Source organism: Diabrotica undecimpunctata, chromosome 5 (assembly GCF_040954645.1).
Source record: "Diabrotica undecimpunctata isolate CICGRU chromosome 5, icDiaUnde3, whole genome shotgun sequence".
Lineage (NCBI taxonomy): Eukaryota > Metazoa > Arthropoda > Insecta > Coleoptera > Chrysomelidae > Diabrotica > Diabrotica undecimpunctata.
Genome location: NC_092807.1, coordinates 4,480,522 through 4,504,463, shown reverse-complemented (window position 1 = coordinate 4,504,463; position 23,942 = coordinate 4,480,522). Strand labels below are relative to the sequence as shown.

At 32.3% G+C, this 23,942-nt stretch overlaps 1 protein-coding gene across 2 annotated transcripts in view; it reads left to right on the top strand.

Moving 5' to 3' along the window:
• The window catches only part of LOC140441011 (high affinity cationic amino acid transporter 1-like), a 55,032-nt gene extending 37,602 nt beyond the window's left edge, over positions 1-17,430 (top strand). For both annotated transcript variants that reach the window (XM_072531401.1, XM_072531400.1), the window contains 5 exons: positions 6-108; positions 4,406-4,563; positions 14,434-14,594; positions 14,658-14,766; positions 17,175-17,430. In XM_072531401.1, the coding sequence (XP_072387502.1) occupies positions 6-108; positions 4,406-4,563; positions 14,434-14,594; positions 14,658-14,766; positions 17,175-17,251 (608 nt within the window). In that variant the 3' untranslated portion in view covers positions 17,252-17,430. The remainder of the gene's footprint in view (positions 1-5; positions 109-4,405; positions 4,564-14,433; positions 14,595-14,657; positions 14,767-17,174) is intronic.
• Positions 17,431-23,942: the final 6,512 nt, after the last annotated feature.

Sequence of the window (23,942 nt, the reverse complement as noted above, 5' to 3'; positions counted from 1 at the left end):
TTTAGGATTGATGGCGACATTTCTAGACTTAAATGCTTTGATGGACTTAATGACTATCGGTGCTTTCTTCTCTTATGTGATAGTCGCTGCATCAGTTATAGTATTAAGGTAAGTTAAAACATTCAAAAAACTTCAACAATTTTTTTATCGTAATTACCATTGGGAAAAATGGTCCTCCGAAAAGGGGGTTGGTGAACAAGGTTAGCAGCCTACTTACTGTCAAAAAAATCAATGCTCAGAGAACCGAACAGAAGCCTCGGAATTGGACGGATACACAGATGACGAACCACGCAAGAAAAAGGACAAAGAGACCAAATAATCTACGAATTGGTACTTGGAACATCGCATCATGGAACAAACGAGAACAGGAAGTTGTGCAGGAATTGGAGCTCCATAAAATTGCTATATGTGCCCTGAATGAAACAAAAAAGAAAGGGAAAGGAAGTGCCAATAGAAACAAATTTATATTCCTGTACAGCGGAGTAGATAAAAGCAAACGAGCTCAGGCAGGAGTAGGCCTCTTAATGCACAATAAATATAGTAACAATATTCAAGAAATAAGATACATCAACGAACACATGATGCTGGTTTGCCTTAAACTTCACCAGACGATACTTAATATTATCCCCGTGTATGCACCGGATAACAGCAAAAACAAGGAAGACCAAGATGCTTTTTATAGACAGCTCCAAGATTTACTGGACACGACAATAGCCGGTAGTAAAACAATTATTCTCGGCGACCTAAACGCCAGAGTAGGCAACATACCTGTGGCTGGAGTTACACAAAGATTTAACGAAGAAACGCACAACGACAACGGAGAAAGACTTCTAGAACTTTGTACTTTGAACAACACATACTTTGACCACCCAATACAACATAAGATCACCTGGTCAGATACAAAAGGACGTAACTCTATGATTGACTACATTATAACAAACAGAAAAATACACCCCAAGAATATAATAGATGTGCGCACTCTATCTTCCGCCAATGTAGGATCCGACCATGGCCTGGTACTAGGAAAAATAAATATAACAATAACCACACAAGGCAAGTGAAATAAATAAAAAAGTAGAAGAAAAGTAAAACATAGAAAGCTTAGAAGAAGAAGGGACACAAAACTTGTATAGAAACAGACTAAGAGAAAAGCTAAACAGCCATAACCTAGAGACTAAAAAGAATATAGAAGAAACCTGGAAAATTATTAAAAAATGTATCCTACAAGCAGCGGAAGAAGCTTTAGGTAAAAGAAAAGTTAGCAGAAATAAACGGGAATACAAAATGCCATGGTACGACGAAAGGGTGAACGCACTAGCAAATGAAAAGAAACAAGATTTCCTAACATACAAAGGCGTGAAGACACCAGAGGCACGAGAAGACTGCGTGAGAATCAGGACTAGAGTAAACCAAGAAATAGATAACATCAAAAACTACGAAGTATCGGACGACCGCGCAAAAGATAGATGCCAACAACCTTCCATAGATGTATTAATCCGCCAATGAACAAACAGAATTGCTTATAAAGACGATAAGAAGAAGAATCAGATCTTTTGTTGTGTTTTTCTCTTTCTACATTTACTTTTACACCTTCAGTTATTTATTTTTGAGCATTTTTTGAATAGACAATACCTAAAGAGGACAAAATGCAATCTGCCGTATTCCTGTTTTTGATTTCAATTTCATCGAATAGCATGCCTTCTATTTTGATATCCACTTTTTGTTACTAATATATATTTTGGATTATTCTGATATCTTTTTTTCTATTCCATTTTATTTAAGAGTTCTATTAAGATGTTAAAGCTAACACGAAGACGTTGACTAAATATATGCAACATGATTTGGATGGCAGTAAAGGGCCTGATGAGTAGTGCGAATCAACATTTATCCCTACCCATAAGAAAGGATCACTAACCGTATGCAGCAATTACATAACCATTGTTCTTACCCCTTATGTAAGCAAATCCGACAAACAAATACATGTAATCATTGAATATCTAAAGAAGTTTCTATTCCTAGACATAACCGAAGAACAATGCGAATTCAGTAGATACTGAACATCAGACAAATAATAGAAAAAGCTGAGAACACAATTTAATCCAGTAAAATAAGACAAAAAAGGGGGCAAACCTCGGAATGAAAGATAATAAGCTGAAAATGTGCATACGTCTTTATTTTGATGGTATAAAACTTACCTTAAAAGTCTCATATAATCACGTGTCCGCGACTTATTAGGTCTTATAGGTTATATACCTATAAGATATTAAAGGTCAAAGGTCACGAAAATGAGTTTTCTGCAAATATCTCGTTTCACTTACACTTTATGACATTTAAGGTGGTAAGAAAAATTGTAGAATGGAAAATTCTCTTCAATTTTTGTCTCAGGTACTTTTATGTACCTTCAACCCTTCTTAAGATAGAGCACAAAGAATGGGGGACCGCTTACGTGTGTATACGGCAACGCGAAGTCAGCCAGTAGGATTCAATAAATAATAAGTTATATAGTTAATTATTCACTTAAAATACTATTATTATCATTAAATTTTTATTATTTATTATTTAATAAACTATATTTATAGATATTAATTATAAAATATATATTTTTTATATATTTATTTTATTTTTAACAAACATACAATATTAAATAAAATACTTTTCGTCCATATTACTACGAATATTATATCTCGAAATACAAATCTCTTGTACGGCGGTTGCTTTTTACACGCGTTTAGTGGATGTGATTCGACTTCTGCGATTTATAGGAAAGGTAAAATATCGTTTATTAAAATGTTCGAAAAAAATCACCATTTACATCAGTCACCTCAACTATTTCAACAAAAAAACTGCTCTGTACAAGAATTATTTGAAAATGGAGTACGTATTTTCTTAGCAGCGTATAATGCTCCAACATCAGAAGACGATATAGACTCTTTTCGATACACCCAGTTCATCAAATCAACAAGACTCAGCAAACCAGTGCAGTTATCAAGTCTTCCACCTTTAAGTGTAGCAGCTCGTCAGCATATCATTCGTGTCTATTATCAGACCCAAATTTGGTTGGGAAATGATTTAGAACCCCAAGAATTCGGCTGGGTAATGCAAAATGAATTTCTGGAACCAATAACAACATTATTACCGCCAGCACCAGAAGAACTGCTGAATACAATATTTTGCAATTGCAAGAAAGGTTGTGGTTCTAATTGCGGATGCAGGAAATCAGGATTGCAATGTACTTTAATTTGTGGGCAGTGTAATGGACAATCATATCTAAACGCTTCATCAACTTCAGATGATTTCAATGAAGAAAGTGAATATGCACCTGATATTCTTGAATATTTTTATTCTGATACTTTAATAAACGAGAATGATGATGACGAATCCGATATTGAGAAGAAGAAGAAGAAGAAGAAGAAGACGATGAAGAAGAAAATTAATACAAAAATATTAACCATACATAATAAAAGAATATATATTAAATTTGTAACTTTAATAAATCGATTATTGGATTAATAAATAAATATATAATTTAAAAAAATAATAAATATGATTTTTTCAGTATTTAATTAAATATAAAAATGATTATTGTTGAATTCTGCACTTGATCTTAATTTATCGTATATACAGCTGTTAAAAATATCATTAAAGTTCATTTGAAATATTTCATTTAATATTGTATGTTTGTTAAAAATAAAATAAATATTATATAAAAAATATGTATTTTATAATTAATATCTATAAATATAGTTTATTAAATAATAAATAATAAAAATTTAATGATAATAATAGTATTTTAAGTGAATAATTAACTATATAACTTATTTATTGAATCCTACTGGCTGACTTCGCGTTACCGTATACACAGGTAAGCGGTCCCCCACTCTTTGCGCTCTATCTTAAGAAGGGTTGAAGGTACATAAAAGTACTTCAGACAAAAATTGAAGAGAATTTTCCATTCTACAATTTTTCTTACCACCTTAAATGTCATAAAGTGTAAGGGAAACGAGGTATTTGCAGAAAACTCATTTTCGTGACCTTTGACCTTAAATATCTTAAGTCGCGGACACGTGATTATATGAGACTTTTGAGGTAAATTTTATACCATCAAAATAAAGACGTATGCAAATTTTCAGCTTATTATCTTTCATTCCGAGGTTGCATCCTTATTTTACCGGACTAATATACCAATACTACTCTGTTTTCTAGGTTACACAAAGGCTTTCGATTCAGAGTAAAATGGGATCCTCTCTGTAATATATTGGTATATATGGGAATGAGGTTGCTTAAAAGCCGGCTCCATATGCATAATCATATTCGAATAAAAATGGAAAAAATCGTCCTCCAATAAAATGAAGTTCATGTCGACTTAACAGTCCTATTTTATTTAAAAATTTTTGATTATTTGTAGGTATGAAACCACATCGACTGTGATAGAGCCAGTATCAGACCAAACGTTTGCTGTATATCCGAAAAGAAAGTACTTCGGAAGCCTATTCAACATCAGCAAAAACAAGATTCCCAACAAGACATCCTCTGCAGTGACAAACGTCAGCACGCTTTTCTTCAGTAAGTAAACAAGGTATTTTGTGTTCATACGTGCTCATACAGTGAGTTATCGATATTTTAATCGTCTATAAAGACGTCCTTACGTTGTTCATAACTAGACTTCGGCAAATATGCAAATAAAAATGTAAAAAATATGCGCATAAATATGCACGTGTTTACCCGAAAATATGCAAATATTTTACAAAATATGCATACAAATAAATAAAAAAATCGTAAAATAGTAACAATTTTATTTAAAAAAAAAGTGTACATAACTAAATATTTCCTACTATTCATTAAGATTTACATTTATTTTAAGTAACTACATCATTTTTAAGTATGAATAAACTTATTTAGAATTATGGTAACAATAAATGACCAAGTGGTGTTCAAAATTTTCTAACAAAAACTTGTGGCTTCTGTCTGAGTACATATATTTATATATGGAAAAACTTCGTTCAACATCAACTGATGTAACGGGAGCATTTTTCAAACTAACCAAAACATTTGGTTCTAAATTAATTGTTTCCGAAATATTTCCAGCTAGAACACTGACTACTTCAGAAAGAATATGGTAACCTTTATTTTTTTCCAATATTTCCAATATTACCTCTAACGTTCCGACAACATGACGCAAATTCTTTTATTAATGCTGTACTTTCGAACAATGACAGTTTTGGTGATTCTAACTGAGTAATTGTTTTTTGAACAAAACTAAAATTTGATTTTATAAATGAAAGTTCTTGTTGAAGCAAGTTACTCTGAAAAGTTTGTTTAGAATCCAAAAGAGATTGGGAATTAAATGGGATTGGAAATGAGAATTGGATTAAAAATTAGCTGCTTCTAACCATGTTCCCCATCGCGTTAAAATAGGTTGTGGTGGAAGAGGAATGTTAGGTAGCATTTCTTTATAAAGTTGAATTCTTATAGGAGATTTAAGAAATACTTTTTTGACACTGGATATCATGGTATTTACAAGAGGAAACTTTTTTCGTATTTCCTCTGCAACTCTGTTTAATCCATGCTCTACACAAGTAACATGTATTAAATCTGGGAAAAATATTTTTAAATTTTGTCCTGCTTTCACCATATAAGGAGCAGAATCCGATAAAACAAGCAGTAATTTATTAGAAGGAATAGTTGTCGGAAGAAAAAAAGTTGCTAATGTTTCTTGTATAAAATGCGAAATTGTTAAAGCATTTGTTTTCTCAAGTTGCTGGCATGAAATAAGATGAGATTTTGGTAAGGTATCTTCTTTAAGAACACCAATCAATAAATGAGCAATATACTTTCCTGAGGAATCAGTGGTTTCGTCTACAGATATGTAAAAATAATTATCTGCAATTTCTTCCTTAATATTAATTAACACCGACGAGTATAGCCCGTTCACATTATTTGTTCTTAGAAACCGATCACTTGGAACATTAAGTTTGCAATATTTTTTTAGAAACGAACTAAAATTTACATTTGCTAATTTTGAAAGCGGTATGTTTGCAGACACTAATGCGCGACACAAGTCTTCATTAAAAGTTTCTTGCTCATCTAATTTTTTTGAAGTAGATTGGAAACATTTAGCCATTGAAGTTTGATGTTTTTCTCCTATTTTTCCTTTTTTTGCAATGTGTGAAGCAGTTCTCACATGTTGGTCTATCTGAAATTTCTTCTCACATGCTATCTATAAATAAAAATAAAAACCTTTATTTTAACCCAACCTTTAAAATATAAAAATATACAAGGTGTTTTTGGTTAATCAAATAACTGGTTTGGAAAAAAAAACACTCGCTAAGTGTTTTAAATGCGGTATTAATCCACAAATTAGTTTTTGTTACTAACCATTAGTACATCATATAACTTAACTGTAATTTCAAGTAAATACGTTTATTGGTTTTAAAGTTATTGTTGTTATTAACTAAAAGAATTTAATTTTTTTAATTTTAACACCCTGTATCTCGAAAAGTAAATAAGTTTGACCCCTCATTAACTATATCGTTTTGTTCAATTTTTCGAGAAGTATCTACAGTCAAACGTTGTAAGTGTCATTTGGAAACACCCTGTATGTATGAAATATTAGATATTTAATAGAAAATATTAGATACTTACAATTTTGCCACAGACTGAACAGTAGATTTTTCCCATATCCATAGACAGCTCTTTATAAGGTTTAATCCAAGTTGAAGCACTGGTTGTTTTAGGCATTATAAAATCACAATCTTCCTTTTTGTTACGCACAACGAGTGTTTACGCTTTGAATATCAAAACAAAAATGATTTACAAATCTGAGCATCAAATTAGAAATGTTTAGGTACCTAATTCAATAAACTGGGAGATTTTGGAAAATCCCTAAATTAGGAACAAAACTATTAGCCGTTTACCTGCTGTTAAGATACAATAAATTGTAGATAGATTTGGGGATTAGATCATAAAATGCAAATGAGCGAACCCTTAGCGATTATCCAATAACTGAATGCCTCAGTGACCGAGACTTTCTAAGAATGTTGAGGGCTACTTAAATTGATCTTCTTTGAAATTGTAAATGTTTTGTACCTGTAGAGATTACGTACTTAGATCATTTCTTGATTAAAATGACTACAAAATTTTATACAAGAATTGAAATAAATTGGTATGTTTAAAAATTTTCAAATACAGTATAAAAATCTGAACTTTTATGCACTTTATGCAAACTTTTATACAAATATGCCAAAATATGAAATATTTGCATAAAATATGCACAATATGCAAAATATGCAATATGCATATTTGCCGAAGTCTATTCATAACATTTTTCACGATTAATAGCCCAGTCAAATAAAATTGTAATACATGTAAAAAGTAAAGTAATTCGTTTCAGAACGAATCCTTAAAAAAATTTAAGTTTTGGTACAAATATATGGATTTATGTCAAAAGAATCAGTTTAAAATAACGGACTCATTGTTTAAACAATGATTTTATAGCCGAAAAATCGTCGAAAATCATTATTTTTAATTTTTTTCAATACTTCTTTCCTAATTTGCAGTTTTCAGTTTTGTTTTCTTGAAAGGTGATGAAAAAACGATTCACTTGAAGCCTTCTAAAATTAATTTAGTTAATAATTTATTTAAACAATTGCGAAAAACTGAAAAAACTTGTAGGAGCAATAAACATAAAAAATATATATAAATAATAACAAAAGTTACATAAAAATATGTCTTTTAATACCCTTAAAGTGGGGATACATAAATTTTTGTTAAAAAATATTTATTTATTTAAAAGTCATTCCAATTGTTTATTAGAAAGTTGTTTATTTGATAATTTTTCGACTGTTCTAACAACCACTCAAATTTCGTCATTTTGTGTCATGTGGAACAATTTCACCCAATCATGTCAACATTAGACTGATAATTGCATTCAGTGCAATTTTCAATCCCTATGACAACACGATCGAGTTTGACAACTTCATCCAAATAAATTTCAAAATGTCACGTTTCGGCAATGAGAATGTTCAAAGTATAAATGAGCTAATCAAAGAAAAAATTCCCAGAAATACAACCTACAGTCACAAATATATTTGGGGAATATTCATGGAATTTTGCTGCGAACGAGAATATGAGTTGAATGAACATAGAAGCTTAGAAGAATTGGCGTTGATACTAAAAGATTGGTATAGATATATACAGGGTGAGTCATGAGGAACTTTACATACTGCTACCATATGTAGAGTCCCTCAGGGAGCATATCATGTGGCCACTAAAAAATGTCAACTCCTCTTCTTTATTAATTAACAGGGTGATTTGTGTAATTGACCATTTATTTCATTTTACTGTAGTGTTTATACGGCTCATTTGATTTTTTTAATTTTTGCATGATACAGTACACTACTATCAAGCATTCGACTGGTATTAGCTAAACTAAAAAATTCCAGGACTGGCTTTGGAAAAATTAATTTAGGGATTCGTATTAAATATTACACCCTGTATAATTTTTTTTTTAAATGCAATAAGTGATTTTCAAACTACATAAATAGCCAATGAAAACGACATATGCGACAATGTTGTCGCACTTTTATTAAATTTTTAGTGAACGATCAAATCTTACCAAAAATAGAACAACCATAATGAAGTATCAAATAATAAGGTACTTAATTAATTTAAACAAATGGTATAAATTTCAAACATTTTAATTGAAATGATAAACTGAGTCACTGCACAACAAAAAACAGTAACTACTAACAATAACGAAGAACAATTTAAAAAAAAAACTAAAAATATATACATAGTTATGATAAACCCATAAATTAGAACTGGAAAAAATACAATAATGGTAACAAAATAAAAATAATTCAAAATAGATTTTCGAAATGGAACCCTCCAGCCTGTACACATTTTTGTTGCCGAATTGTTAATTGACGTATTCAATTACGGATACTCTGGGGATCGGTTCTAATAGTATTACAACAATGTATAATTCTATCAATTAATTGTTGTCGGTTATTAATATCCACTATGTAAACTAGGTGCTTCAATCGTCCCCAAATATGGTAATCAACGGGATTGAAATCAGGGGATCTTGAAGGCCACGAAATAGGACCTGCACGTCCTATCCACCTGTTGGCATAAACATTATTGAGATGTTGTCTCACTGCCAGTAAAAAGTGTGGGGGTGCCCCATCATGCTGAAAATACATCCCTCGGATAGCAACGTTCGCGTTGGCAAGCAAATTCGGCAAAATATTTTGTAGAAAGTTCAAATAGACCTGCCCTGTTAAAGGACCATCAAAAAAGTGAGGACCTACTAATTGGTTATTTATGACACCAATCCACACGTTAACCGAAAACCTTAACTGAGAACGACGTTCTCGAATAGCATGGGGATTTTCTTTTGCCCACACATGTGAATTTCGTGAATTATTTATCCCGTCTCTGGTAAATTGGGCTTCATCTGTAAATAGTGTCCTGTATAGTGTTGGTCGATTATTGTTAATCCATCTACAAAATTCCAACCTATCGATCTCATCTCCAGCATGTAGTCGCTGAACCATTTGAATGTGATATGGGTATAGATTATTTTTTTGTAAGACTCTACTTACTTTTGATTGAGTAACATTGAGTTCTCGACTTACTTGTCTAGTGCTTATTGTAGGGTTCATAGTAACGGCGTCCATAATGTCATCTTCCTGCGCTTCACTTGTCTTCTACATGTCGCTCTGTTGTTCCACTAGGAAAAGTGCCATTTTCTCGCAAATAATTAAAAACTGACTAAAATGTTGGATGACTGGGAGTTCGACGATTAGGAAATCTTCTGCGATATTCTCTACTAGCAGCCCTACCATTCCCATTACAGAATCCATAAACAAATATTATGTCTGCATATTCTGTGGTCGAAAACTGATGTGGCATTTTGAACGAAAGTAACAAAAGCTCTACCAAAACTAACACAATGTACTTAACGTAGATATGACAGAAGAAATATGTATTCTTGTACACATAAATAACAATTGATAATGACAATAATGACAATGGGTATAAAATATCAAGAAACGTCAAACGGTCAACGCCAACCTTCATTTTAAACTTTTTTAGATTTATTTTTATTTAGTACAGTTGATGCAATGTATTATTATTTGACATAAAATTTTAATCATTTACAATCAACAAAAACTAACACATACAAGAGGTTTGACTTTTTAATCAATTTAATTTATTATTTATCGAAAATAATGCCCCAATACGATCTATGAGTAAAAATTTAAAATTGAAAAACAATTGATTCTATCGTAGAGATAATACAAAGTGACAGTAAAGATGTTAATTTTCTACGTATTAGATTATGTTGTAGGAACTCATTTTAATTAAAATGTTTGAAATTTATAACATTTGTTTAAATTAATACCTTATAATTTGATACTTCAATATGGTTGTTCTATTTTTGGTAAGATTTGATCGTTCACTAAAAATTTAATAAAAGTGCGACAACATTGTCGCATATGTCGTTTTCATTGGCTATTTATGTAGTTTGAAAATCACTTATTGCATTTTAAAAAAAAATTATACAGGGTGTAATATTTAATACGAATCCCTAAATTAATTTTTCCAAAGCCAGTCCTGGAATTTTTTAGGTTAGGTAATACCAGTCGAATGCTTGATAGTAGTGTACTGTATCATGCAAAAATTAAAAAAATCAAATGAGCCGTATAAACACTACAGTAAAATGAAATAAATGGTCAATTACACAAATCACCCTGTTAATTAATAAAGAAGAGGAGTTGACATTTTTTAGTGGCCACATGATATGCTCTCTGAGGGACTCTACATATGGTAGCAGTATGTAAAGTTCCTCATGACTCACCCTGTATACTCATAATGTTAACTTAAATTTTAATAATTGTACTTTCACTAACTGTACTTTTAATAAATAAATGTTTCGTTATGTTGAGTTATGATTTTTTTTTTTTTCGAAAAATTATCCGCCGAATATCCCTCGGACATTGATGAATGCCTCATAATTTCATGACAAATTTCTCAAGCTCGTTGCTTGGTAACAGCACTCAGCCTTCGGCTTCGTGCTGTTACCAAGGAACGAGCTTTCGATTGTCATGAAATTATCTCGTCTGTTATCAATGTTCTAGGGATATTACTACTGATAATGAAAAACGCTGTTGTTTCGGTCACCTTAGAACACTTTATAAAATCTTATTTTGTTCGTTTTTATCGTTTTGTTTACAAAACTTTAATTTTTTCAAGGATTTGTTCTGAATTGAATTACTTTACATTTAATTATCTGTTTATTGGACAATTCTTGTACAATTAAGGAATGTATATTTGCGAAATTATCAAAATAATATCAGAGTTTTAAGACTGTATTAGCAAACTTAGAGAGAAGTGCGAAAATACGTCCGTTCTTTACGGGAACAAAGAGGGAAGAGGCAGCGAGAGTTTTGTTTACTAGTCCAAAAATGTCTGTATATCTATAGGAATGGGATTAGAGTCAGGAGGAGGAATTATCACTAATCGTTGGATTAAATAAGTAAGTTCTTGAGTACTTAGGACATGTGATGAGATGACAAAAATGCGCATTATTACAACTTATTATGCTAGGCAAAATCCGAGGAAAGCGAAATGTGGGAAGACGAAGAATATCCTGGCGTAAGAACTTAAGGGAATGGTTTGAATGCAGTAGTGCAGAACTGTTTAGAGCGGCAGTCAACAGAGTCCGCATAGTCATGATGATTTCCAACCTTCGATAGAAGATGGAACTTAAAGAAGAAGAAGAAGTTCTGAGGATTGGTTTTTAATATTGAACTTAAGAATATAGGATTTGATGCAGCGAAAAATATAGTATTATAACCATACAAAAAAAGTATCTGCCAATGGAACTCAACATATAAAGCCGTAGTGATTTATCCCAAAGTATGAAAAAAAGTATTTTTTCAAGCACAAAAGTGTTTGGAGAATGTTTCTATTTTAATATAACAATACTAAAAACATTTAGTTCTCTCGTAGAGAATTAAATTATATCTTTACGTGATGCGCAGGGTATAAACCAGTGGACACTAAATAGAAAAAAAGAATGAAAAAATCACATCAGTATAATGACGGACATAAGAGTCGTTAAAATAACAAGGGACAAATTACCTAGAGATGAAGACCACGTAAGAGATGGAGTAACAATCTTCCATAGAGGCAACAACCCACCAATGAACAAGCAAAATTCTTTATATAAAGGAAGTAGAAAAAGAACTGTCATTTATGGACATTCAACTTGACTTTTTACGTGATTACATGATTGAACTAGTCGATAGCTCAACATCAAGGATAGGAAATCACATCATGTATTTTTAAATTAACAAAAAGATAACATAACTGATAAAGTAGAATTTTTTTATAATATAAACTCAACGGCTCATTCCCTTCCAGTTAGACAACCAGTATAGCAAATTCAGGCTACATAATATATTTCCATTTTCCTTTAGACTGAATAATCCACATGGTATATCATTTGTATAAGGAATTACCTGTAAACTCATTTCATAATTTGATTTAACATACTAATTCAATAATTGCACCAAAATAATCATTAGGAGAAATAAATAAAAATGATTGCGAGATATAGCGGCTTTGATAGAAAAGAAAATAAGTACTTATCAAACCCGATTAGTTTCACAAGACGAGGTATAGAGCACTTTATGCTCAGTTATAGAGAAATGAATAGAAGAGGAATTGATGTTGTACCTCTGTAATATTTTTTAACTTTAAACTTTTCGCTTCCAGGTGCGTTTAGTACAAGAATGAATTTAAGTGACAAACAGACTTCTTCTGCTCCTGAAAAGGCTGTCTATAAGGGTAGCTAAACCTCGACATAGACGCACATACAGATCGTCCAAAACAGACAACCATTCCGACAAATTATTTTTAGAAATTTTTGTAGGAAACTGAGACAAATGTTTATATATATATATATATATATATATATATATATATATATATATATATATATATATATACAAGGATTTCCACAGTTTTCACTGTATTCCTTCACTCAACCGTTTTTTCCAATTTTTCCTGTTTAGCCAGTCCCCTTCCTGTAGGTTTCTTCTACTCATTGCTTCGTCCACTTCATCTCTGAAAGATCTTCGGGGTCTGCCTCCCTTTCTTCTTCCTATCGGGCTCCACTCTGTTATTCTATTTATCCACCGATTTTGGTCTGCTCTTCTGACATGTCCGTACCAGGTTAACCTCTTCTGTTCGATGTAGTCTATTATGTCGGAGTTCATTCCCATTCTCCTCTCAATCTCCATGTTATGTATTCTATCTCTTCTTGTTACTCTGCAGCTTCTCCTTAGAAATTCCATCTCTGTTGCTCTTATTTTGTTTTTGGTTTTCGTATTTATTGTCCAATTTTCACACCCATAAGTGAGGATACTTCTTGTCATGGTATTATATATTTTTTTCTTTGTTTTCATGCTGATGTTCTTATCCCATAGTACCGAGTTCAATTTTCGTATGCAGTCTCTTGTTTGTTCTAGTCTATTTTTTATATCTTCCTCCGTTGTTCCTTTGTTTAATATTATGAAACCTAAATACTTATACTTGTCTGTTCCTTTGATTTGTTTACCTTCGTCTATTTCCAGCTGTTTTATTTCTGTATTCTCCGTTGTAGGTATTCAGTTTTCTTTAGTTTATTTCCATCCCATTCTTTGTATATTCCTGCTCCAGTTTTCTCATCATAAAACTAAGGTCATCCTCGTCTTGTGCGATCACTATTTGGTCGTCGGCAAAACTTAGCGTATATAGATATTCGTTCCTTACTGGTATACCCATTCCTTCGCACTTTCTTTTCCATGGTTTCAGGGTTTTTTCCAGGAATATTTTGAACAGGGTGGGGAATGTGGAGCAACCCTGTAGTAGTCCCTTTGTCGTCTTAAATGGACTGCATATTCTATTGCCCGTTTTGATAGCTACTTCGTTATTCTTGTAGAGTGCTTTTACCGCTTTTCTGCTATGAATAGTATCGTATAAAAATCATTGTAATCTTCTACCATAAAAACTCTGATAAATGTAATAGTGTTACTGTCATTAACAGCTATCTGTCTCTCTCTCACACACTCTTCCGTCCTAACCACCGGATGGAGTGTAGTGTATTGTACGTCACCAAAGATCTCTGTCTCTGGCCACTTCTATCCATTCATCTAACATGTTGGATAACTTCTTCGTCATCTTCGATCTTCGACCTTCCGACCAGACGACCGAAAGAAGACCGTTGTTGGGCGTTTTAAGTTTGAGTTTTACTTTAGCTACGAGAATAGTATGATCTAATCCGCATTAACAGCTACTAATAAAATATATTATTACCCCTCAAATAAACGTTAAATACACAAAAAATACTATTTAAATAAACCTATTATTGTCTATTTTCAGCTATGATGACCTGTATATTCTGTGTGATATTTAAAAACCCTCAATTCTTCGGCACACACAGAGCTTACTACATCAGCTGTTCGTTCACCGCTGTGTTAATGCTCGTAATGGCACTTATAATTTTCAGACAGCCCCAATCCAAAGAGAAGATATCTTTCAAGGTAAATTTAAATTTATTATCATTGCGCCTGACTTGAACATAAATTGTTTGTTTAACGTTTCAGGTTCCTCTTGTGCCTTTTATTCCCTGTCTAAGTATAATTTTCAATCTGTATATGATGATGCAATTGAGTTTATTCACTTGGGTTGGATTTCTAGGATGGATTGCTATTGGTAAGTTTACTTGGGTCCTCCCTAACATATTACTTGGTGATATATATATATATATATATATATATATATATATATATATATATATATATATATATATATATATATATATATATTAATTATTATTAAAATTAGTTTACGGATTTTATTATCAGATGTCGCTATTTGCGTCTATACGAAGCCATGTTAGAGTTGCTTCCTAAGACAGAAAGGATTTATTTTCACGTTCAGAGCGACTGCGAAAGCCGTTCTAATAATGAGGCCTATTAGGCCGAAATACGTATAAGCGGATGCGCAGGCGCCCTGTACGTGAAATCATACTCAGATGTAAAAAAAACGCAACAGACAAAAATTTTGGTCAAATTCAAAATATTTCGTTTGCGAATTTTCGTAAAATCTTATTTTTCGGTTGCAACCATGTCTCCTGGTAAGCTGGTAAAGATACAACAACTTCATTGTATAATGTATAGTTCGTCTAGAAAGTATCCGGAAAAAAGAAAGCAGAATTATAATTTTACGGTATTTATTTCTATCACTTAAAATATAAAATTTCAACAAATAATTCATCTCATTTACTTATACAACCTCCATTTAAATCTAAACACTTAACTAAACGTCCAGGTACACCCGAAACTAGGTCAAGGCCATAATTTTCGGTAATGGTGTTCCAGGCCTGTAAAACTGACCGAATCAAACCTTCTTTATCTTGTGGCACTGCTCGTTCCGGTTTAATCTTCATCAGCCCCCATATGTTTTCAATGGGGCTGAGATCTGGAGATGCTGCTGGTCACGGAATTGTTGCCAATTTGTGTTCTAGCATCCAAGTTTGAGTATAAGCAGCAGTATGGCATCTTGCATTATCTTGCTGAAAACGCCACCCCTCTGGATATAAAACATGAGCCGTTTCAAGAAGAAAACTATTTAGGATGTCACAATATTTCGCACTATCAACAGTACCATTAACTATACAGAGAGGTGTACCACCACGCTGAGATATTGCTCCTCAAACCATTATTTTTGTGGGAAATTTGGAAATTTGAACAGTAACAGTTTCTCTTGATAGGACTTTTAGATAATTTGCACCAAGCTGGAAACAACTTTCATCAGATATAAAGACATTATTAAAATTATCTTCTCGAAAACGTTGACAAAAATCTATTCTTCGTTGCCTTTGCAGAGGTGTCATTGTAGGGATTTTTTTTGGATTCCTTGATATGTAGCCTTACTTTTCAGTGACATGCTGACAGTTTCTGGGCACACTTTTATTCTTCGTTAATTTCCAAATTTGTTTCTCTAATTTTTGAAACCTTAGGCGCGGATTTTGTCGTCCTAAAGCATTTAAATTGTTTCCGCGAATGTTACGCGGTCTACCCGAAACTGGTCTATGTCTCATATCTATGCCATTTTTTATCCTCTTGATTGTCTCATACACTGCACTTTTTCCAAGTTCAGTCAATTGTACTAATTTTTTAACGTTTCGGACACCCTTTCTATACAAATATTCCACCACTTTCCTTTTTTCTACTTGCAACATTATTTCACAAATCATAAGTCTGTTTACAAACAACAATATTTGACAGATTGTGTTGTCATGCAATTTTGTTCATTACCTACTATCGGCACAACCTACTTGATGCATTACTTTTGTCTTAAAATGTTACAAAAAAGAAATCTATTAAAATTAGGAAAATAAATATAAAATTCCCTATACTGTCTAGACGGACTATAGTTTTTTTTTTAATTTGCAGTATGTTTTGAAAAAGATTTAAATAAACTAGAAAACTCAGCAAACCTTAAAGGGTTTCACATAAAAAGGCCAATAGATGACTTCTTCTTCTTCAAGTGCCACCTCCGCGGCGGAGGTCGGCAATCATCATAGCTATTCGGACTTTTGAGACGGCTGCTCTGAAAAGTTCATTTGATGTACATCCGTACCACTCTCTCGGGCAGTGGCGCACCGAGGGGGGGGTTTTGGGGGTTAAACCCCCCCCCCCAGGACCCTATTCCGACACTGTTACTTACACATTTTAAGGACTCAAAATGGAGGTAACCTCATAAAAAAAATTTTGGTGACCAACCAAAACCCCCCCCCCAGAGACAAATTCTAGGTGCGCTACTGCTCTCAGGTTGCACAGCCATGACATTCTACGCCTCCCTATGCTTCTCTTTCCTTGGATCTTTCCCTGCATAATCAGTTGGAGCAAGGTGCATTTCTCTCCACGTGTAATATGTCCGAGATATTCCAATTTTCTTGTTTTAATTATATTTAAAATTTCTATTCCTTTACTCTTTGTATAGATGACTACAAATCCAAAATATCTATATATATATATATATATATATATATATATATATATATATATATATATATATATACTTGGTATTCTGAATTAATATTGTTTTTTTTTTAGGTTGTCTGGTATACTTCTTTTACGGAATTAAACATAGCGAAGAAAATAAACACACTCCGAAAGAAACGACGCCATGATGACAAATAATAATTATACAATATGTGAAGATATAAATAAACCATGAGATTGGATTCTAGTCAGTAATATTTTCTACTTATTATTAAGAACTATATTAGCGACACATCTTATAAAAATGTAATATATGTATATTATAAACATTTCCACATTTATAATTAAATATATAGAGTAAAACACGTTTTGATTGCGAATTGTTTCGTACACCAAAGACATATAACAGAAGATAAAAAAGTCGGGTATAAAACTGTTTTTCTGTAAAACCTCTGTTTAGAAATTCCTAGCCTCTGCAACAAAATCAACCTATATCACATCGTACTGTTACGACACTATCTATATTCCATATAGAAAAGTCCCTTGACGAAAAAGAAAAAGAAGAATGTTCTAAATGTCATCGAAATATCTGGAGATGTGTCGTAAGGTTTGGAAATGGCTTGGAACATCAAAAAAATGTATGTAAACAGGAAGTTGACAGTTAAAGTAATGGTAGTATTGAGTTTTTTAACAGTTCTGTCATTCAGTTAAAGTTGTAATAAGTATACAGATAACGACATTGTTTTGTTGGCCATAGGAATTAGATTTATTGCAATCCCATCTCTAGAGTATATTTATTATAATGTACTAAAACTAATTTTTTGGTTATTTTTTACCCTTAATAGCAATACAAATAAATAAGTAATATTGTCACTGAAAATTGTACAAATTTTATGGACAAAACTTATAACAATAAGACAAGAAAGAAGAAAATAAATCAGAATAAGAATCGTTTGTACTTTTAAATAAAAAAAAACAATAAAATTCTTCCAAACTTAAACATAGAAAATACTACCTAATTAAGAACCTACAAACTTCGTAAAATATACCTAACAAAAAATAAAAATTATCAAAGCAGATTAATGAATTAAGGGCTCAAATATTCCACCTCCTTGTGCTAAACAGTAACCAAATCTGTCATACAGATTTCTCCTCATATTTTGGAGTAGGACTGGTGTAATGCTTGCAGAGAAATGAAGTATTTTTGCCCTTAATTCGGCTAGGTTTGTGGCCCTCTCAAACTGAAGCCTATAAATGTTTTCTTTGAGAAAACCCCCAAAAAAGAAGTTTGATTGAGGAAGTCAATAGTTGCTCTAGAGTTGTGAGCCGAACACTCATCCTGTTGGAAATAAACCTCCTGAAAATTAACGGGAAGGCGAACTGCCGGAATGATTTCATTCTGTAAAAGTTGTAAATATTTGGGCCCTTTTAGGTTTCCAACGATTAAAAATGGACCGACAATATGGTCGCCTAACATCTCAGTCCAAACATTTAACTTTTGCGGATGCTGCGTTCGCACTGCAACACTGAGGTGCATATTTTTCCGAGAATAATACCTTGCAACGGATGGATTGTGTTTTTTATGTAATGAAAATGAAGATTAGTCAGAAAATAAAATATTTTTTTAAAAGTGTAAATTTTCATTCTGTTTACCTAACATAATTTCACAAAATTCCATCCGCCTAAAGTTATCTTCCGGAAACAGTTCTTGTGTTGGTTGTATCTTAAAACAATGATACCCATTCCTTTTGAGAACTCGCTGGACAGTTCGAGCATTCACGTTACCTTCCTTAGCAATTTGTACACTATTACAGGCTTCACTAGCTTCCACAAAAGCACAAATATCAATATCCCTGTTTTGACGGTCCTCATCGACAGGTCTAATACGTGGTTTATTACCTTTATGGCACTTTTTACAACCGTTTACACGAGGTTTGAAAATGTTTAATGGTATTTTTAACTGTTGTAACACTTGGTGGGGGTCTATTTTCGAGGGCAACAATAAATAAATCAATTACTTCGCGTATCGAATGACCCTGAAAGTCCCATGTTACAAGTTGCACTTTTTCTTGGACGGTATACAAAGTAATAGGCATTTTATTAATTATTCGTTTATTCTTTCAGAACTTCGTTTGAAATTTTTAATGTCAATGTGACAATTACGACAATTCGTACCTACTGAATATAGAGGTGGAAACGTGTAACATGTCACAGCGATTGCCATTGTGTTGGATGGCCAATAAAACAATGTCGTGATCTGCATTATATTATTTGCTGTTTTCAATATAAGTACCCAAGTGTAAGAATGGTGACAGCCGTAAGCTAAAAGAGATAATAAGTAATTGTTAATGGTTAATTTATAATATAATAATAGTCTCCCGTTTTATACCGCTCGCGGCTTTGGGAGTATAGCAGGGTAGTCTGCTATATCTAGGGCCTACGGTAAAGGAAGGTAACATGGCCAGTGCTACGCTTCAACCGCCTATTATTACCCCTGGTTTTACCCAAGGTACTCATTTTTATTCAGGCTGAGTCGACCTGGGGCCTATAGACATTTTTAAAAATGTCTAGTTGTTCTTGCCGGCGGTAGGATTCGAACTCCGGACCACCGGCATGCGAGGCAAGCATCCTACCGCTTGCGCTACGCAGGCCCCATTGTTAATGGTTAATTTATCTGATTTGATAAAAACGTGGTTTTTAAGAATAAAAAAGGAGAAACTGGAGCGGAAGTGGGTAGAGGAAGAGGGTAAGGGGAGACGTAGAAAAGTAGTGGTAAAAGTTATAAATAGTTTATCTCAAATTCACGAAAATTTTAAGTAAGAAGTAAGTCAAATTATTAGTGGAATAGACAAATTAGAAGAACAACAGAACGATATAAAAATCAATTTAGAAAAGAATGGAACAACAAAACCATTTAAAATATAATTTAGGAAGACAAGTATTTGACTTAGAAAGCTTATCATCTTCCATAGTTGAACCAGGCTTAATTAGAGCTAGCAAAATTTTAAAACCACCCACATTCGATGATCGAACAACATGGGAAACTTGGGCAAGATTTAAGAAAAAACTGTGCTCGATATCTGCCTTTTACTTGATTAAAGTACATACTGAAAAGTTTGAAGAATTTTTTATGAAACATATATCATACATTTAATTTCTTCGAGTGCATTTAAATTCAGTTTCTTCAAATGCGCTCGTTATGCTATTCCGTATGTTGCATCACGTGTAAGTATACAGTGTGTAAAAGCCAAATGGAATAAATTCATTATTTAGGTTACTGTACATATTTATAAAAAATCCCGAAACACGTCAAATTTAAATTATAACTTGACATTCTTTAACGTAAAAATGCAACCCCTACCTTCAACCCCCTTAGAATGACAGGTACAACCCCCAATTTTTAAAATAGGAAGTATAGGCTTGTGATATATCGTTTGAAAGGTCTTTTCATTCTCCATTCAAAAATGTTGTCGCTTTCAAGTTTATTAAGATTAATTAAGATAAAATAAATTAAAATCATGTGGTTACCGAAATTCGCTAAAATATACTCAAAACTTATTTCTCGTTTAGGTCTTGATAATGAGAAAGTGAACAAAAACCATAGCAATGTGGTTTTTAGATGGTAAACATTAAAAAACTAAAGAATTTCCGTGGCAACGTTATTTTAACACGCATTAGTAAATTGTTTTATTTAAGTTGTCAGTATTTTAATTTAAGTAAAAAGTTCGTTCAATTCAATTCTGAAAAATAGTTAGATTAACGGAAATGCATAAAATAACAGTTTTACAAATGATTGGTTACGGAGATAACACCCGAACACAACAGGAAGTAACTCGCCTATTTCATGAGAAATTTCCTAATTTACCGCCTAAATCCCAAGGAACAATAAGTAAAATAGAGAAGCAGTTTCGCGAGTTTGGTCATGTAAGGCGGATAAAAAAAGCAGCTGCCAATGCACTGAGTGATGAACTCAAATTAGATGTGTTGCTTGAGTTTCAGGAAAATCCACATACATCGAGTAGACAGGCATCCACTACATTCAATGCTAGCCATACATCGATAGTAAACATATTAAAAGAAAATAAATTGCATCCCTATAAGATGATACCTACTCAGGAGCTCATGGAAGACGATTTTGATAGGAGAACTTTTTTTGTGAGCAAATGATGGATAACAATATTATCCAATTAGAAGAAGTTATGGTTTCTGATGAGTGTACTTTTTCACTTAATGGTCATGCTAATCGGCAAAATTGCTGCTACTGGGCCACGGAAAATCCTCACTGGATGAGAGAAGAACACACTCAATACCCTTAAAAGGTTAATGTTTGGGCAGGGATTGTAGGAAACAATATCATTGGTCCCTTTTTCATTGAGGGCAACTTGAATGGCAACAATTATTTGGCACTACTTCAAAATGATGTCATTCCAACGTTGACAAATTTATATCCTGATCCAGGAAACCCTCAAGTTCCAGCGAATACGATATGGTTTCAGCAGGATGGAGCACCACCACATTACCAACTTAATGTCCGGCAGTACCTCGATACAATATTTCCCAATCGGTAGATAGGGAGGCGAGGATCGATTGAATGGCCAGCGCAATCACCTGATCTTACATTATTAGATTTCTTTTTATAAAGATATGTGAAGAGCCATGTGTACAAAACTAAACCTTCTGATTAAATGACTTAAAAGAACGAATAACGCTTGCGATTGGGTCGATCACGCCTGTTATGTTAAATAATTTTAGAAGACAGTTTTATTTGAGATTAGGATGTTGCCAAGACGTTCGCGGTGAACATTTTGAACAACATTCATAGTTCTTTTTCGTGTTCTACATTTTATTACGTTTTGCATTACATTTTAGTGTTTGATTGTATTTTAGCGAATTTCGGTAACCACATGATTTTAATTTATTTTATCTTAATTAATCTTAATAAACTTGAAAGCGACAACATTTTTGAATGGAGAATTAAAAGACCTTTCAAACGATATATCACAAGCCTATACTTCCTATTTTAAAAATTGGGGGTTGTACCTGTACATTCTAAGGGGGTTGAAGGTAGGGGTTGCATTTTCACGTTAAAGAATGTCAAGTTATAATTTAAATTTGACTTGTTTCGGGATTTTTTATAAATATGTACAGTAACCTAAATAATGAATTTATTCCATTTGGCTTTTACACACTGTATAACTATTGTATTATTTTTTAATTGAATAAATTTTGACACAGTTCATTATTGTATAATTTTGATGTTTAGCCTTTTTTACCATTTTTTTTTAACTTGCAGTAAAGTTGTATATTCTTGTATGAAAAGACGCAAAATTTTGTTTTTCTCGGGGCGCTCAAAACTCTAGAACCGGCCCTGCATCCGCTGCAAGAGAAATTGTTATTATATGATCTATTCTGCTGTCAATAATATGACCCACATGCTGCAATTTGTTCCTATGCGCAATAAAAGTTGTCGATTACCCGAAGATAATTTACATATCTTAAGCTCTAAGATGTTCTTACGATGTTCCCAATTGAGTATTTAATAACAAACAAAATTTAAAAGTCAAATTTATTACAACTCAAGAATGTTACTCAGAAAAAACAATAAACAATTCAAAAAAATTGAAAATCGCGAAGAAACAAAAAACGGATGTGGCAGTCCAGTGGGACTGCCGGTAGAAGTTATACTTCTATACACGCGTTCGCCGTTAAAAATTTATATATGAGTCAATCTGCACAATCATTACATATGTAATGCTATAGGTAAGAGAGAGCAGAAAGAGAACAAGAATTAGTTATATAGGTATATGGTGCATCGTTTGCTGTATATAAACATTTGACCTGTAATAGGAGTATAGTAAATGAAGGATTGTATCAATATTTTAATGAAAATATATTTTTATTTTTATATATGTATAAAAGGAGTTTAATGCAAAAAAAATTAAACACATACTCTGCAGTAAAATTCATTGTTTATTTTGTTATTAATATAAAAATTACAATACAATAAATACACTGCAACATAATTCAATATAATAATACAATATAAATTAAAATGTAATATTCATAAGTATTTAAAACTGCCAATAACTTACTTTACGAAGATAAAAATAAAAAACCAACAACTCGGATTATGTTGTAAATTTTCATTTTATTTTAAAATTTATGTTTTTTGCGTATATTACATATATTTAATAAGAATAACGTGAGGTTTTTAAATATTTCAAAAATGAAAAAGGAAATTCATAATTGGGATTCGAACTCACAACCACCAGCGTATGAACCAAACACGTAAAGGATTTGCCAATTAGACATGACACTAACGGATTTCAAAATTGACAGTTCTCGGTAAAACAGTGATTATTTTGAAATACAAAAGCCTAAAATAATTATAAACGTTTAATTTTAAATAATACAAAACATATCACATAAATAATAATATTAATACATATTATATTATATATAATATTATATATATATATATATATATATATATATATATATATATATATATATATATACAATATTATATATAATATATATAATATTAAATACAAAAGGAACATTTTTATTCTCGAGAGAGGAAGAGAGAGAAAATATATCTTCTGTCTCTCTCTTACTCATTATCTTACATATGTAATGGTTTCACAGATTCACTCTCATGCAAATTTCCAACGCCGACCGTGCGTATAGAAGTATAACTTCAAAAAAAATGTTTTTTAATATAAACATTTTTTTATGGAAAACGTTATTTAGTAGAGTGTATTACCTCCACTAGCCCTAATTACGGCTCTCATTAGATCAGGCATACTTCGGATTAAGGCAGCAAAGTCTGCTTGAGGAACTTGCTCCAATTCGTCATGAATTGCTTGGTCCAAATCA